This window comes from Poecilia latipinna, unplaced genomic scaffold (genome assembly GCF_001443285.1).
Source record: "Poecilia latipinna isolate Pla-1442-1.1 unplaced genomic scaffold, P_latipinna-1.0 Scaffold1976, whole genome shotgun sequence".
Classification (NCBI taxonomy): Eukaryota; Metazoa; Chordata; class Actinopteri; order Cyprinodontiformes; family Poeciliidae; genus Poecilia; species Poecilia latipinna.
In genome coordinates, this window is record NW_015114592.1 from 63,683 (window position 1) to 79,717 (window position 16,035).

Consider the following 16,035-nt stretch of genomic DNA (forward strand, 5'->3'; position numbering starts at 1 on the left):
ATAATAAGTTATTGAGTGAAAATATTAAATCACAGAAGAATTGATTCAATAAATTTCTCCAAATTAGTTTTATTTTTGAGGAATCTGAAAAGAGACAAAGATTTCTACATTTCATAAATTAATAATAAAGTTAAAAATGAGTCAAGTTGGTGAATTTTATTTTTTGCTCTTCTTCAGCCAAATTCTGATAAATTTCTTTTAACTCCAAATAAAGTGAAAACTGAACTTAAGCAGCAGAATTATTATTATAAAATTGTTGCTTTTGCAAGCCGTGATGATAGATTCATCCACAAGGTGGCGCCACGTTCCTTCTGCCTTTCTACAGAGTTTTATTGATTGTCGTCAGATCGTTTTCCTTCCCGTTTGGAAATAGATAATCATAAAATATAACAATTTTAAATACAACAATGTATTTATATAAATCTGTTGAACTGTAATGACTTTGAAACTTGTTTTCAAAATGTTTCGTGAGGTTTTGGTTTAGAAACATCTTAAATGTGCCTCAGTTGTAACTCATCATCAAATATTTTATTTTTATTTAAGTTCATAAGAATTGTTTATTTGCTATTTTTGCGTTGTTTTGTTATCAAAGTTACCATGGTAACCAGTTTGATTGTAAAAACTTTTACCAAAGTTTAGTTTTCTTTCTTGTTAGCATGTAAACTGTTTATATTCATATAATTCTACTTTACATTAAAAAATCACTAGTTACTGTTACTGGTTTTGGAAATTATTCCAAATTGTAGGAGCAAATTTAAAGTTGAACTTCCCATTGAACTTTCTCATAGTGTTGTGCTATTTTGTGCTTGTTTTAGCAGCTTTTATTTATTTCTGGCGTGAAAGACAATAAGAAAAACAATATTGATGCATTTTTTTAGTAAGAATTCAGAGTAAAACAGCATCTCCATTTGAGCTGCTCTTTGCTTCAGGAGGAATGAAATGAACAGGAAATGGAGTGAAACGGTGAACGGTTCATCTCTGACTCGCCTGAACTTTGTTTCCTCTGCTGCTGCTTACAGCCTCTAATCTGCTACTGTTCTTTGGTTTTATGTTTGCTGTTTGAACACTGCCGTGTGTCGGAGCACACCTCGCTTCGAGGGGAAGGTAAAGTCATCTTTGACGTAAGCAGGTAGATTGAGCTGGACCGCCGCCCGTCTCCTCACCTGTAATTACACCTGGTGGCGGATCCGCCGGCAGCTCTGACGTTGAGGTGAAGAGTTGAAACCTTAATCACTGTTTTGGTTGAGCTGCTGGGCGGGAGCTGCACGGTGAGTCTGTGGAGGACGGCTTCTTGTCTGCAAACAGCTGTAAGTTGCAGCTCTTGTTGATGCATGCACTAATGCATTTGTGAAACCAGGCAAATGGCTGCGAGGTGATGGAGAAGTGTGTCTGGTGGTAAACAACGCACTGCGGTTTGGAGGGAGCGGCTGAAAAGAGGCCGCAGTAAACCTGGTTCAGTCTGTCTAAACTCCACTGCTTTGTGAAATGGATCGCAGGATTTAACATGACGCCGTGACTCACAGGTCAACTGGGTTTAATGGTTTCCCCAGTGACTCAACCAGTGGTTAAAATGCTCATTCCTAACATTCTGGCTTCAGTTCCAACCAGAACCAAACATTTATTTCCATCTGATTTTAAAAACTATTTCATTTGATTGGTTTAAAGACACTATCTATGGTGATCAGCTGTTGGTGAAACAGAAACAGCAGGAAACTCCACTAAGGCTTTACGGTCACACAAAGTCTTGATGCTCAAATCCAGTTTTTTGCTGAAATCGTTTTTTCTGTCACCTCAACGCCTCGCGCTGCGTTTGGGTTAAATCCTGCTGGCCCAGTTAGTCTGTTGGGAAACGAGATTTAAATGACTGAAATGTTTCCAGTTCCTGTAGCTGGACAACAAGCCCACATCACCACCCACCACCACCATGCCTGATAACTGGAGTGACATGTTTCCACTGACTTTGGTCTCTGTTTCCCTTCACGATCTCAAACTAAACACTTTTTAAAACCTTTTCCTGACCTGTAACCTTTAGTCAGCTGACTGAGGCCTGCAGGTGGAGCTCCTCAGACCTTAGTCTGAATATCTTCATTGGTCACTATTGGGAACATTCGCTTCTGTCTGAGACGTTTTCCTCTAGTAAATAATCGTTTATTCTGCAGATTGATGGATGTCAGGGTTTATAAAACGTCCCTGATTGATGGGCAGAAATTAATATCAGGTGGAGAGAAATCCTCCGAACTTTCACCATGAAGTAGTTTAACCTGAACTACAGGAGCAGAAGAGGAAGCAAAAGTATCATTTATTAATTGTTTTTGTCTGAATGTAATCAGATTGTTGTCAGAGTCAGATTGCTGCAGCCAGTAGCTGAGCTCGTCTCCGTCAGCTTTCTAAACACGGTGGTCCTCTCCGATCGGCTCGGTTTGTATCTGGATTTAGAAACTTTCTCCCAAAACAACTCGGGATTTCAGCCTCCAACCCGCTGCTGCAGTCCTGTGTGAAAAACAAACGTCTGCCGGTGAGAACTCAGAGGAATCGCACTTTACATCCTCTGTTTTGTAAATCTCAGGGTGAAGGTAAAGTCGAGTTAATTACAGGGTTTTATTTTGAAGGATCTTGTTGAACAAAAGACAAAGTTGAGGCAGGTTGGTGTTTAAAGTGACCGACCAGCGGCTGAAGCTGCAGCAGGAACGATCCTCAGAGCGTTTCTGCTTCCTTACGTCCTTCCTTCAGGGTTCAGTGGTTTTTACCAGCTGTGTTGGTCTGCTCCGGACTGGGAGCTTTGGGATTTCAGGTTTTCCCTCTTTGTTCAGCTGATCCTCTTGAATCCTGATGATGCTCATCAGTAAATCCGCCCTCCTCCATCCAGAAACCTCAGTTTATCTCCCATGATTCCCTGAAACGTCAGCGAGTGGATTTAAGGATAAACATGTTCAGTTTTCACAGATCAGAGAACAATGGCTCTATTGAGAGGAACTGGGATCTGAAGCTCCTTATTTCTGAACTAAAAGCTGATTCAAGCAGAGAACCAGAGCGTTCAGTCTGTAGTTTAGATGTTAGGATCCTCTGGGTTTAGTTCTGTTCTGTGAGGACATTTTCTTATTTCCTGTTCTGTATTCTACGATCTTATTAAATTCACTCTGTTTCTATCACATTGTATCAGTTGTGCTAATTTTATTGATTGCAAGGAAAAATTCAGCCTTAATAGCTGCCTTTAAAATATGCCTTTAAAATAAAATAAAGAAAATATTTCACACCAGATAAAATTTCCAGTTTTAAGCATTATTTTTTTGTTTTCTTTTCTAAGAAAATAAATTACAAATGTCAAAAAATATCTTTAAAAAGTGACTTTTATTTGAGTTGTACAACAGAGTAAATATGAGAATAAAGTCATAATATTAACAGAACAAAGAGGCATTTTTACCAGAAAAATGTCTTAAATTACAAGAAAAAAAGTCGTTTTATGAGAAAAAAAGCTGTTTTGTTATTTTCATGTTGGAGTTTTCATAAAATTATTACTTTGTTCTCTTAACGTTAAGACTTTATTCTGATATCATTTAGACTTTATTGTCATATGATTATTCTAGTATTTCAATGACTGTAACATTTTAACATTATGACTTCATTATTGGGAAAAAAAATCCTGAACTCAAACAGAAGCTGTGAAACAAGGCTTCTCAAACAAGATGGCCGCCCTGGAGTACCGACGTCACTCTGAGCCACAAAACCCAAGAAAAGCATAGGTGGGAAAAATTTCACTCTTTAAATTATTAAATCCTCCACAAAATCAAAAATGTGATCAATAGAATTGATTTATCTCCAGCTCTACTTTAACCTGCAGGAGAAAATGGAGGATAAGAAAATATCATCTGCGAACTGAACCTCGAGACGAGCTGCTTCAGAAACAGAAGAATCAAACTTTCACCACATCGGGTGAAAGACAAGCAGTTAGTTTTAAATTAAATCTCCACAGGAAGAAGAGATTCACCATCAGATCCACATCAACCTGCAGCTGAGATTCTTCTCCTGATGAACTGAGTGAAAAATAACATTTAACTTTATAATCCTGGTGAAGAAGAAACTCCCGGTCACAGAAAACCTCTGGAGCAGCTACACCAGCCCACATCATCATCCCTCCACCACCGTGCTGGACAGGTGGAAGGAGGCCTTATGGCCTACTTCTACCCTTCCTAAGAGTCTTTTCAAACCTTTTCATGACCTTTGACCTTTAACCTGCCTGTAGAGTCAGACATGGAGCTCTTGAGGTTTCTGGTCATTTCTCTGAGCGTCCTGCTCTGACATTGGACTGAATCTGCTGAGACTCTGACATGTTTTCCTCTTCAGAATAATCTTCCTCTCTGCAGACTTCAGATGGTTTGGAGATGACCTTTGAACCCTTCCCAGGTTGATGGACAGTTAGATTTGCTTCCCTGAGGTCAGTGCTGATATACTTGATGCACCTGCATCAGGTTTTTCCACTTTAGCTCTATTTTTGTTTGATAGGAACTGACATTGTTGAGGTTAGATTTAAAGAATTGCAGGATTTAGCAGAAGAAGAAAGAAACACTCGTCTTTCTGAACTGTTTTCCTCTGCTGTCCTTTAGTGTAATTTTGAAGCTGCAGATCACAAAGCAGGACCGACACCTGAACCCCTGACTGATTACAGCGTTCGGGCAGAAAGCCTTTTAGATGCGACTGTGAACCTCTGAGCACCTCACATGTTCATAAATATTTACAGTGGGAGCAGACGGAAGCCATGTTGGGTCAGAGAAGGAGAGCCGAGATAAGCTCTGTTTAAAGAAGCAGGAAGATGAATCTGAATCTGCTGAAAACTGAAAGTATTCTGCAGAGCATTCCTACATTACCCTGCATTCATGTAAATGTGTTTTATTATGATTTCATGATGCAGTAATACATGTTTAAAAATAAAATCAAAATGGCAGAATGAAATAGTTCTGACTCAGGAGGCTGAATTCAGATGCATGCCACACTTTTAAGATTTTTTGTAAACAAATATAAAAAAACATGGAACATTTTGTTTTCATTTCAAAATTATGCACAACTTTTTGTTGATCGTATCACATAAAAAATAAAACGCGAAATTTAGTGGTTGTAAAAAGTTTAGACTTCAGGTTTCTGTAAGTTTTGACATAAAACTTGTTCTTTGATTTCTCCTGCATGTACAGAGAGAACAGGCCTGCAGGAGTTGGTTTAGAAAACTGAGATGCTCTTGGTCATATTTTTTGACCCGGTTCGGGTCGGGGTTCCTGCCTCTGATGAACGTATCAAACCTCACAAAGACGATCCACTTCCTGTCTGGTATAGTCCCGGCTGCAGCAGGAGGTTCCTGCGCGGCAGCCGAAGCGCTGGGCGGCCGGTGGAAGGGTTAAAGGGACGCCGCTGGTTTTCCTCTGTTGTCTGTCTAAAAGCTTCCAGCGGCTCTGACAGATCGGAGCTTTCAGATCACTTGTTGCTAATAGAGGGATATTTACGCTAACGGGAACAGGGAGAGTGTAACCTCAGGTCACTGCACTCAGCAACAACACTCACACAGAGACACACAGACAGACCTCTCTGCTTTTACAGCAGGGACAGACGGATACACTGTAAAAAATGGCCGTCTGAACCAGTCATGCAAGCTGCAGTCGCCTAAAGCAGGAGGTCACCAGCAGGTCAGACGTGTTTTCAGCTCTGAGACTTTCTGCACCGGCAGGCTTTGACTGGACCGCTGCTGATCCGGTCCTTCTGGTTTACCAATAAAACCTCCAAACTCCTCTAAGGTGACAAAGATCTACAAGAAAAATACAAAAATACTTCGGATTGGAGACAAATTTAGGCTCAAATCTCATCAAAGACACATTTCTCAACAGAAAGGCACAAGAAACAGACTTGAGAAAAACTCAACACATCACAGCCACCAATGCCTGGAGAGATAATAATAATAATAATAATAAATGTAATTTGGCAAAACACTCAAAGACATTTTACAAGAATCAAGTAAAACTGTAGGAATGATAAATGCACAAAACAACATGAACCTCCCTGCATGCTGCTGTGTTAAGAAACGGAGGCTTCTTTGGTTTGGGATGAATGTAAAATAGAAGCAGCTGATCACAAAATGCTGTTACTGGTTGTTATGGCAACCAGTTTTGTGAGGAGTAGCTGAGTTTGTCTAAAAGCCAATATCTATACCACATGACATCAGACAAACAGGATCTGTTTTAGAAAAGTTTTCATTCACATGAACTCGCATAAATCCCCTGATCGTTGATCTAAACATGCCAAACCCACAGGGGGCAGTGTAGCATAAAACTAAAACCTGTCAGCCAATCAGATTGCTTCAAAACAACCATGACTTCCTGTTAGGATGGCAGCAGGAAAAAAGTTAGAAAGATCTGAACTGCAGCTGGAGACCAAACCTGAGACCATTTCACAACAAAAGGAGATAAAAAAAAAAGAGTAAATTTTTGCCCAAAAATTTAGAATAAAACAGGGACACTTCTGAGTTTGACAAGTTGAAAATTTGCTAAGAAAAAAAAAACATTTTTATATTAATCCATGTTTGAAACGTCCATGTTTCTTTCTAGAAAAAACGTTTTTGAGTGAAATTAGCTTCTTTTCCTCTTCACCTTTATTCGTCATGTATCTGGACGGTGGGAGGAAGCCGCAGTATCCAGGGAGAACCAGGACACGCACAGGGAGAACATGCTAACATGCAGAAAGACTCATTACCCAGGCTAACGTCTGGCTGTTAGCTAGCTGTTAGCTAGCTGTGCTAACGGCTCCATGCAGTCAGGAAGGCCAATCAGAGCAGCTCTGCTGAAAACACACAAGGTAACTTTCTGCTTTGGTTCCTGCAATATTTACTCAGGTTAGCACCAGGTTTCTTTATTTAAACCTGAAGTGATGTAAATTCTTTAAAAAGCCAAAGCATTCTGATGTTTGTTAGCTGAAGTTTAGCGGGTGGAAATGTCCAACGAGTCCGGTAAAGTTTTTCTCCTCAGAAAACATCAAATCTGCCGCAGAATGACTCCCTGCCAACCTGTGAACTTCCGTGTTTGGCTAGCTCTCTGCTCTTTGTTTCAGGGATTTGCTGCTGAATTATCAAACGCAATCACAACAGTTTGATAAACCAGGCTGTTCAAACAGAACCGGGTCGCGGTCTGGGTCCAGGGGAACAACAGCGGCTCCAAAATAAAGCGGAACACTGATGGAGTTAAACGGCCTGCGCTGCCGGCTAAGCTCCGGCTTTGGGAAAGAAAAACACCAACAAATTAGGCGGAAACGCTGCGGCTGAACTTGTTGTCATTCCGGAGCCAGTCATGGCCGCCGCCGCTCGGCCGCTGTGACACCTATCGCGACCTCGAACAAACATGGCGAGGTCGTGACCCTGCTGTGTTTGGATTCACAGGCCGAGGGTCCAGACTGCAGAACCGGGTCAAAGTTCCGAACAGGAATGCAGCCGCAACCCTTTGACTAGGACATGGACCTCAACATGAACCTTCAGCCAAACACAACTGACTCCAGCTCCACTCACAGAAGGAAGGTCAGCAGCTTTTCTCTGGAAGTCTCAAATTTAAGAGCAACTTTCTCCACTGTGGGAAGGTTTTACAACATAAAACTGACTTTTAGGAATAGAGCTAAATTGATGGAGGATTTTCTGTGATTCACAAAATCACACGTGCAGACACGAGAAAACTGGACTTATCAGCTTCAGTGAGGCCGAAGGATTGTGTGATGATAGAAACGTCGTCCACCAGCAGACAGAAATGATGTTGAAAGAGATGAACTTCCTCTCCGTCTGCTGAGTGGTTTTATTCATGGTCTTCTGCTTTTTGTGCTACAACTTTTCTCTGGACCTTCTGCTTCTGTGACATTGCTTGTCCGTCATTTACTCCTTCACATGAAAACATGTCTCTTTCTAACTTTGGTCAAACTGTTGCACTGAGCCTGCAGTGCTTAAACTCCAGAGCCTCAGGATCCAGATCATAGAAATAATGAGCAACAGTTAGCTGCTGTTTTTCTGCCATATAAGGCAAGTGAAAATGGAGTCAAGCACAGATCTGAAGGTAAAACAATGAAAATATGATTTTAAAAAATAAATGCCCATTCCTTCCCATTATGACGAACTTAAAATTATTTATTTTTTGACTGTGTAACTTTTCAAATGGCTGAGTATTTAAATACATGATGGTATATTTATGTTTTGTATATTAGCATCTGCTCGCTAATTCTTCAGTCACAGTAAAAATGCTAATGGCAAAATAAAGACTTGATTACTATGGAAACCACTGGCTTGTGCTAACAGGAGCTCACTTTACGTGGCTTCATTTTAAGCATGCTAGCTGTTTGCTACTGTGTTTTGTTTATATGTTGAGTTTAAAAAATGCATTCAAAAATAAAATTATTTTTGGTTCTTACATCAAAATATTACTGAATGAATTTAGTTATGATCAGCACAAAATACACACAATTTTATTTCCACAATTTCCAAATTCATATTTTATTAATTTACAGAAATATTTCAGAGCTGTAAAAGCAAAAGGCTCTGTTAGATAAATAAACACATCCATCTAACTTCCAGCAGTTAGCCACTGCTGCTCTGCCCAGTGTAGCCATTACACAAAGGCTTTAATAGTTTAAAGAAAGCGTTAAAGTTGTTCAGGGAAATGAAATGGCTTCCACACATATGGCACTAAAACAGATCAGCAACGACATCATGACCACCTACCAATCAGAACTGGCCCCTAAAGCAACGTTGACTATCTCCCACTAGCTGATGGTGAATGTTGTATGGTGTATGAAGACAAAGCCACAGTTGTTGGTCAAATGTTATGGGTGACCTCCAGTCATACCTGAACAGGTAAAGGACATTTCCAGCGTTTCCACCTTAATTGGCTTGGTAGCAAAGAAGAAGAACTGCTTAGATATGCTAGCAAACAGCGCTGGGGTAAATAAATGGAAGAAAACAGACCATTATAACTAGTTAAGAGTTGAACTGGACTCTTTGTTTCAAAATCTCAGCATTGTAAACATTCTGTTCCTTTCAGACAGCAGAAGGTTTTTACAAATTCATGCAGGCTGAGCCTTTTGTTGACAAATCCAACCATTCTTGTCATCACAGCTCACAGATTTCCATCCACTGGCCTCCTTAACAGACGTTGCACAGCTAAGCCCCTCAGCAGGTGGCTGCAGCCAGTAGCTGAAAGAAGATCAGGTCTCTTAGATTATGGATGGATTCCATTTTTATGACATTTGGGTTCTTACCCATTTGTTAGCTCATTCCCATTGAGCCACTTCCAGCCACCACCTTCTGCCCTGAGGCCAATCCAGTAGCAGCTGGCTCCTGCAGCAGCTAGACTGATTTTATAGATGAAGTCCTGATGAAAACAGACAATCATAGGTAAATAGTGGATAGTGTGGTAGCTGAGGATGGCTGAGTAAAGTGTTGACCATGTTTCCAGCCCAACCTGCTCCTCAGGAGTTCCAACAACAACCAAATCTGCGTCTCTTAATCTGCAGTCATCTCTAGCTTCATCCCAGGTTTTCTGATCCAAATCGTTCTGGCTGCTGATCTTATAGCAGCTGAACTGGAAGTGGAGCCAACCTCTCTGGCAAGGTTTAGTTTGTCTTTCTGATTGTACAAAAAACAATTTCATTAGGAAAATATTTTAGTTTAAAAACAAGATTCTTAAATGTATAATATTTTTACTGTACTTTTTCTGCCGTAGTAAGGATGTGGCATGGTGCGGTAGTAATGTCCCCAACGGTCAGGTTGGGGTGTGGTGTGGTAGTAATGTCCCCAATGGTAAGGATGTGGTGTGGTGTGGTAGTAATGTCCCCAACGGTCAGGTTGGTTTGTGGTGTGGTAGTAATGTCCCCAATGGTAAGGATGTGGTGTGGTGTGGTAGTAATGTCCCCAACGGTCAGGTTGGGGTGTGGTGTGGTAATGTTTTGCTTTGGGCATTGCTGTTGTAGTCCACTCAAAACTGAGTTTTCTCCAGTCTTTTGTAGAAGTTTCTTGTTTTTGCAGTCGCCATAAATCTGCTTGCAGTTCTTGGACATTTTCTCTAAGGCGCCGATTAACGTCCTGGAGGTCCTTTAACTTAGCAGAAACGATACCTGTATCTAAAATGTCACAAAAAATATTTGGTAAATTTAGGTTACACTTGATGCAAAATACATTTCAGTATTGATTCTGTTTCAGATGAGTGTAGAAGTGAGTGTCCTTACGTAATGACAAACTAAACAACATAACTTAAGTACTAATTCGCAGGATCCATGGTAGCAACAGCAAGAGGGGAAGCAGAGACCAGGCCAGCTTTTGCATCAGCACCCAACTATTAGTATTTAGTAGTGTGGCTAACAGATAAAAAGCCACACAGACAATATTAAGTTCCCACTTTCATTGCCACACACCCAACACAAAGACTTGGTTGCCATACACACACTTGCACTCCCCACAAACATGCTAGCTACACTTCCAGATCCAGGTAACAATATCCCAGAGAGGTAAACAACCCCTTGACTCAGGAGATGGTCCAATTCATTCTGGGGTGGAGACAAGCAGATTGCCCAAGCCCCTTGCAGCAGGAGAACAGCCCATCAGCCCAGACCAGGAATAGGCACCCCCCAAAACTGGTCTGGGCACCGCCCACCACACAATGTGCCATGATGGCTGATAAATAATTGATGGGGATATTGATACTTTTGACCATTTATTTACTGATATACCTGCTGTTTTTATACTTCTGGAAGATGTGATTTCCTGTTAAGAAGTGTCCAGACGCTTTTGTAGCTGTCTACAAAAATAAGTAACATCCTGTGTAAACGCAGCTGTCTTAGAGTCACCATATACGATATGCATTTTCCTGTACTTGCCTGTGCTGTTGAATTATCACTATGATGACACGCCTATGCTTAGAAGTGAATAAATATTGAAGGGCTGCAACCCTGATAGGTGGGACCCCATTACCCCCTCACAAACATATAAACATCAACATCACTGCAACGTCAACCCAGGAGAACCACCACCCAGCCCAGCTCCACCATCACCCCAACCAACCCAAACACTTGCAAATCCACATCTGGAAAGAGACGCACCTGACTGACAATAAATAACTTTTGGTTATGTATGAATAGCTTTATTGTTATAAATCTACCTTCTGGATCTGTGACTGATACTCAGCATTTTTCAGTCTTTAAATGTGTACTCCTTTTGTCTATAGTTTTTTGTTTTTTTAACAGAAACACATTAGACAACTCAGACGATTTAAGATCATCTTCAGTGTTTTTCTCTCAGGTGCCCATTTGATGCAGTTTCCATGTGATAAACCTTAGTGTATCCATAGTTGTGCATGTGTTGCTCAAATTGGTTAGTGCATTCCACAATAGAAACAGACCATAGTAAGGTCATAGCTCAGTGCCTCCAGGATGTTGTGATGTTTTGTTTTTTGTTTTTTTTTTGTGATTGTTGTGGCTTAAATTTGTGGCACCTATTCAGCTAGGTTAACAAACATGACGGTGCAGTTTGGTTCAGCAGCAGGTCAGCCGTTATCAGATCCACAGGTGTAACAGGCGTAAGGATGTCACACCTGTTAAAGATGATTGACAACTAGTTTGATCAATTGTATCGATCCATGCTCCTTCCAGAGCCAGTCATATCCACCATATGTTGCATCAAGTGATGCATGTCCCACTTCCACGTATTTCTACAGGTTCAGGTCTGCTCGGTCAGCTTTGGCAGTCATTCTGTTATTGCCAAAGCTGATGAATAAAATTCCTCTCATCTCATGTAAGAATGTTGTGATGAACCTGAAACAGCTACTGAAAACACAAGGTGCATCCACATAATCCTCCTCCTGAAGATCACCTGAAACAAACATCAATCTACTTTCAATATGAATTTTAAGAAAATCCTGTTAAATACAAAAGGATATATTTCACATTGAGGAAGTGTAAAAGTTTTTCCTCTTAAAAAAAGGAAAAACGTTAACAAAAAAAATTAAAATCTATCAAATAAAGATGAAAAACACATTTGTTGCTGTACTACAGCAGCTACGACGGCTTTTACTTTGGATCCATCCAAAGTAAAAGGAATTTGCTTCACTATTCAAGGTCATAGGAGTAAAACCATTCATAAAATAATACATAAAATAACGTTTTACCTGTAGAGACGTAAACATTGGGGTTACGAGTCCCAGTCAGCTCAATGGATTCTGCCTTCATGTTGAACAAAGATCAGTGGGTTTGCAGACGGAGGAGACGATGAAACTAAAGAGAGAAGTTCTTCACATCAGTCTTTCAAACCTTCCTGTTCTGTTTTAAGAGGCCGTCGTCGAGTTTTTAACCACAGCCTGCTGGTCTTTCTGCTGCTCATAATTTGCCCTTTTTAGGTCAAAACTCAGCAACCTGCCCCAGAACAAAGGAATAAAAACCACCACTTTGAAATTATGGTTGAATACATTTGGGATTAATTTCCATTTCCTCCATTTCACATTTTTGATGCCTGACAAGCTTCATTCATAAAATATGATTAAAATCAACCAAGTTTGTCACATGACACATTAATTATCCACAATAAAATAAAATAAGTATAAGCAGCTGATAATAAGAGCTTTCTCTCTCTCTTTCAGTTTTTGGTCAAGTAAAGACATTTGGTGTTGACCAGGACTGGAACAAAGATGTGCTGCAGCTCTACGGCCCAACAGGAGGTTCTGGGTGAAGCAGATGGTCCAACTTCAGTCAGAACCACCAACACAGAACACATGAAGTATTTAATTTCTTTTTGGGATCAAAAAACTATTTTTGAATTTGAATTCAAGAATCCAGCAGATGAAAAACAGTTCAACATGCAGATGGTTCCTTATTTTCACTGAACGTATTTTCAAACAAAAAGATAACATGGAATAAACAACTTCTCTCCAGTATATATGTTTATTAACAAAATTATTAAACCTTTCAGTTAAGTACTTTAATAAACAAATTCACAGTGTTAATAATACTCACCAGTGCTACTAGGTAAAAGATAAAAACTTAAATTACTACCGGTTAAAATATACAAGTCAAATGTTCAAAATGTGAATAGAACCAATAAAATGATGCAATACTTTGGGATACCATGATGCAAATTTGGAGATTGTTGCTTGTCTCAAAATGGCCTCTTAAATGGAAGCTAGTGTTTAGCGGTTTTAAACAATCTCTTAATCTGACATACTTTAAAAGCCATAAATAATATTAGTTATGAGCACCACTTGTTAGGTTTACTCTTCAAATAAACTGAAAGAATCACAAGGACACAAGCTTGTCTTTTGCAAAAGTGGAGAAGCGTTTCAGACTCAGGTGTGTCAGACCAGCTAACTCCAACAGGCCAACTCCAACAGGGGCTTGCAGCCCTTCAGTATTTATTCACTTCTAAGCATAGGCGTGTCGTCATGGTGATAATTCAACAGCACAGGCAAGTACAGGAAAATGCATATCGTATATGGTGACTCTAAGACAGCTGCATTTACACAGGATGTTACTTATTTTTGTAGACAGCTGCAAAAGCGACTGGACACTTCTTAACAGGAAATCACATCTTCCAGAAGTATAAAAACAGCAGGTATATCAGTAAATAAATGGTCAAAAGTATCATTTCCCTCAATTCCCTATCACCACTGGTTTAAAGCTGACTATGGAGCTTTAAACCATAGCCTTATATATATATATATCATATGTTGATAAAAAGAGAGAAAAGGAAAGCTACAATAAAGCTACAGTAAAACATGGTAAGCTCATGTTGTACATTTGACTCTTAATGACTATCAGTCCTTATAAAACAGTTTATACCACAGGCCAAATAACCTGTTTGTACTCAAATAGTTTGAAGGTTTAAATCCTGCAAAATACAATGAAATAGAAGAAATGTAAAGCTTGAAAAGTGTTTAAGTGCGCTTTGAACCTGTTTTCTAATCCTGAAAAGTTTTTTATTTTATTTTGCCATTTATGAAAAAGGCAGATCAAGTCAGCTACAGATCCTCTGATGTACCAATAGGAAAGAGACAAGAAATTTCTACAGCACAACTGAGACCTGAATGAGACTTCTGCACAAACTGGAGGCTGACATGCAATTTTAGGTCTTATTAGCTGAGTGCATCAATCTGTCAAGTGTTAAAACTTCTCTATTGTGAGATGTAAGATTATTTTTAGCTTGAAAACCTCATCAAAACATTTGAGAATACATTAGGCTCTTTTTTTTTTTTTACATTAGTGGAAAAAAACAGCCCAAGCATATGCACTATGAGGTTTTATCAGAGAGAAAGAGTTTCAGACATTTAATTTAATGTTTCAAATGTGTCCATGTGTTTTGGTAGATACACTTTCCCTTCTCTCTCAAAGATTTTGAGGATGAGTGAACCAACAATTTTGCACTTTCATTCTTGTAAGTGGACCAAGCGACGACCTCCTCAACATGTGTAAACTTGTTAGCATGTTTAATGATAAGTTCCACCACAAACTGCCACCACCACAGCAGTTCACTGAGAGTTCAGTCACTGCAGCTCTGCTAGTGGCTTTGAGACAAGTTTAACCTGCTGGGCGAACCAGCTGCTCCTTCCCTCAGAGAAAAGTTATGGAGTATTTAAATACATGATGGTGGGTTTGTTGTATTCATCGGTATCTGTTTGCTAATTATGTTACCACAGTAAAAATGCTAATAGCTGAAGAAGAACTTGATAATGGACTATGGACACCACTGTTTTATGCTAACAGGTGCTAACTATTTGTGGCTAGAATTTTGTTATTAATATCTGAATGCATCTTTATACAGTTCACCAAACACAAGTAATTTACATTTGTTAGCTCTCACTTCAAAGTAGTGAGAACAGAACAAAATACATCAACTTTAAAATAAGTATTTAAAAATCTAATTTTATTCATTTACAGTAATATTTCAGAGCTGTAAAAGCAAAGTCCACCATGGACTTTAGATGGATGTAAACAGAAACATCCATCTAAATTCCAGTAAGACAAATCAAACCATTTAGTCAGATGGGTAGAAGTAGAAAGTCATTGAAATGAATGAAAACATAGAATGATGTTATAAGAAGCCTCAAACATCAAATATCAAAAAATCTTTAATGCGATAAGGAATTTGTTTGTTCTGAATTTTTTTACGAAAGAGCTTATTAGACATAAACAGTTGCTGCTTATAAAAGAGATTAATAATAATTACCCAGTTTGTCTTTATTTTTTGTTTTGTGAAACTGGAACAAAGAAGAAGGTTGGTTATAAAATGAAAAAAGCATCTGGAATGATTTGAATTGTGTTTGAAGGAAGTCAGAACTAAAGCGTTGGGTCTGTTGATGACCCAACGCTTTAACAGATGGAATAACAGATCCAACAACAACATTTTATTGGTCTAAATGTTATGGGTGACCATTGTACAGTTCTACCTTAAGACATTTCCAAACCACAATGTTTCCTCCTTATTTAGTTTGGTGACCCAGAAAGAGTAAAACAGGGAGTTAAAGGGAAAGAAATAAAAGAACCACTTAGATTTGCTGCAATGTGGTGTTATAGGAATGTGATGTGGCGTCATTAGTGGTGTTGTAGTATGGAAGTGTAGCATAGAAGGGACGTGGTGTGGCGTGGTAGGGGCGTCTGCCATAGTATGGAGTCGGTGTGGCGTAGTCGTAGGGACGTCTGCCATAGTATGGACGTCTGCCATAGTATGGAGTCGGTGTGGCGTAGTCGTAGGGACGTCTGCCATAGTATGGAGTTGGTGTAGCGTAGTAGTAGGGATGTCTGCCATAGTATGGACGTCTGCCATAGTATGGAGTCGGTGTGGCGTAGTAGTAGGGACGTCTGCCATAGTATGGACGTCTGCCATAGTAGGGAGTTGGTGTGGCATAGTAGTATGGACGTCTGCCATAGTATGGAGTCGGTGTGGCGTAGTAGTAGGGACGTCTGCCATAGTATGGAGTCGGTGTGGCGTAGTAGTAGGGACGTCTGCCATAGTATGGAGGTGGTGTAGCGTAGTAGTAGGGACGTCTGCCA

At 39.7% G+C, this 16,035-nt stretch overlaps 1 protein-coding gene and 1 long non-coding RNA gene across 4 annotated transcripts in view; one reads left to right on the forward strand and one right to left on the reverse strand.

Annotated features, from left to right (window-relative positions):
* The first annotated feature begins 6,345 nt into the window (after positions 1 to 6,345).
* LOC106935536 (uncharacterized) lies at positions 6,346 to 8,288 on the forward strand. The gene is made up of 2 exons (XR_001421912.1): positions 6,346 to 6,831; positions 7,084 to 8,288. It is a non-coding gene; the product is annotated as an uncharacterized LOC106935536 (long non-coding RNA).
* Positions 8,289 to 14,889: 6,601 nt separating this feature from the next.
* Positions 14,890 to 16,035, reverse strand: part of LOC106935535 (extensin-2-like) — an 8,874-nt gene continuing 7,728 nt past the window's right edge. For 2 of the 3 annotated variants that reach the window (XM_015016040.1, XM_015016039.1), the window contains exon 4: positions 14,890 to 16,035. In XM_015016040.1, coding sequence (XP_014871526.1) covers positions 15,531 to 16,035 — 505 coding nt within the window. In that variant the 3' untranslated portion in view covers positions 14,890 to 15,530. The other variant, XM_015016038.1, reaches the window with a different exon arrangement.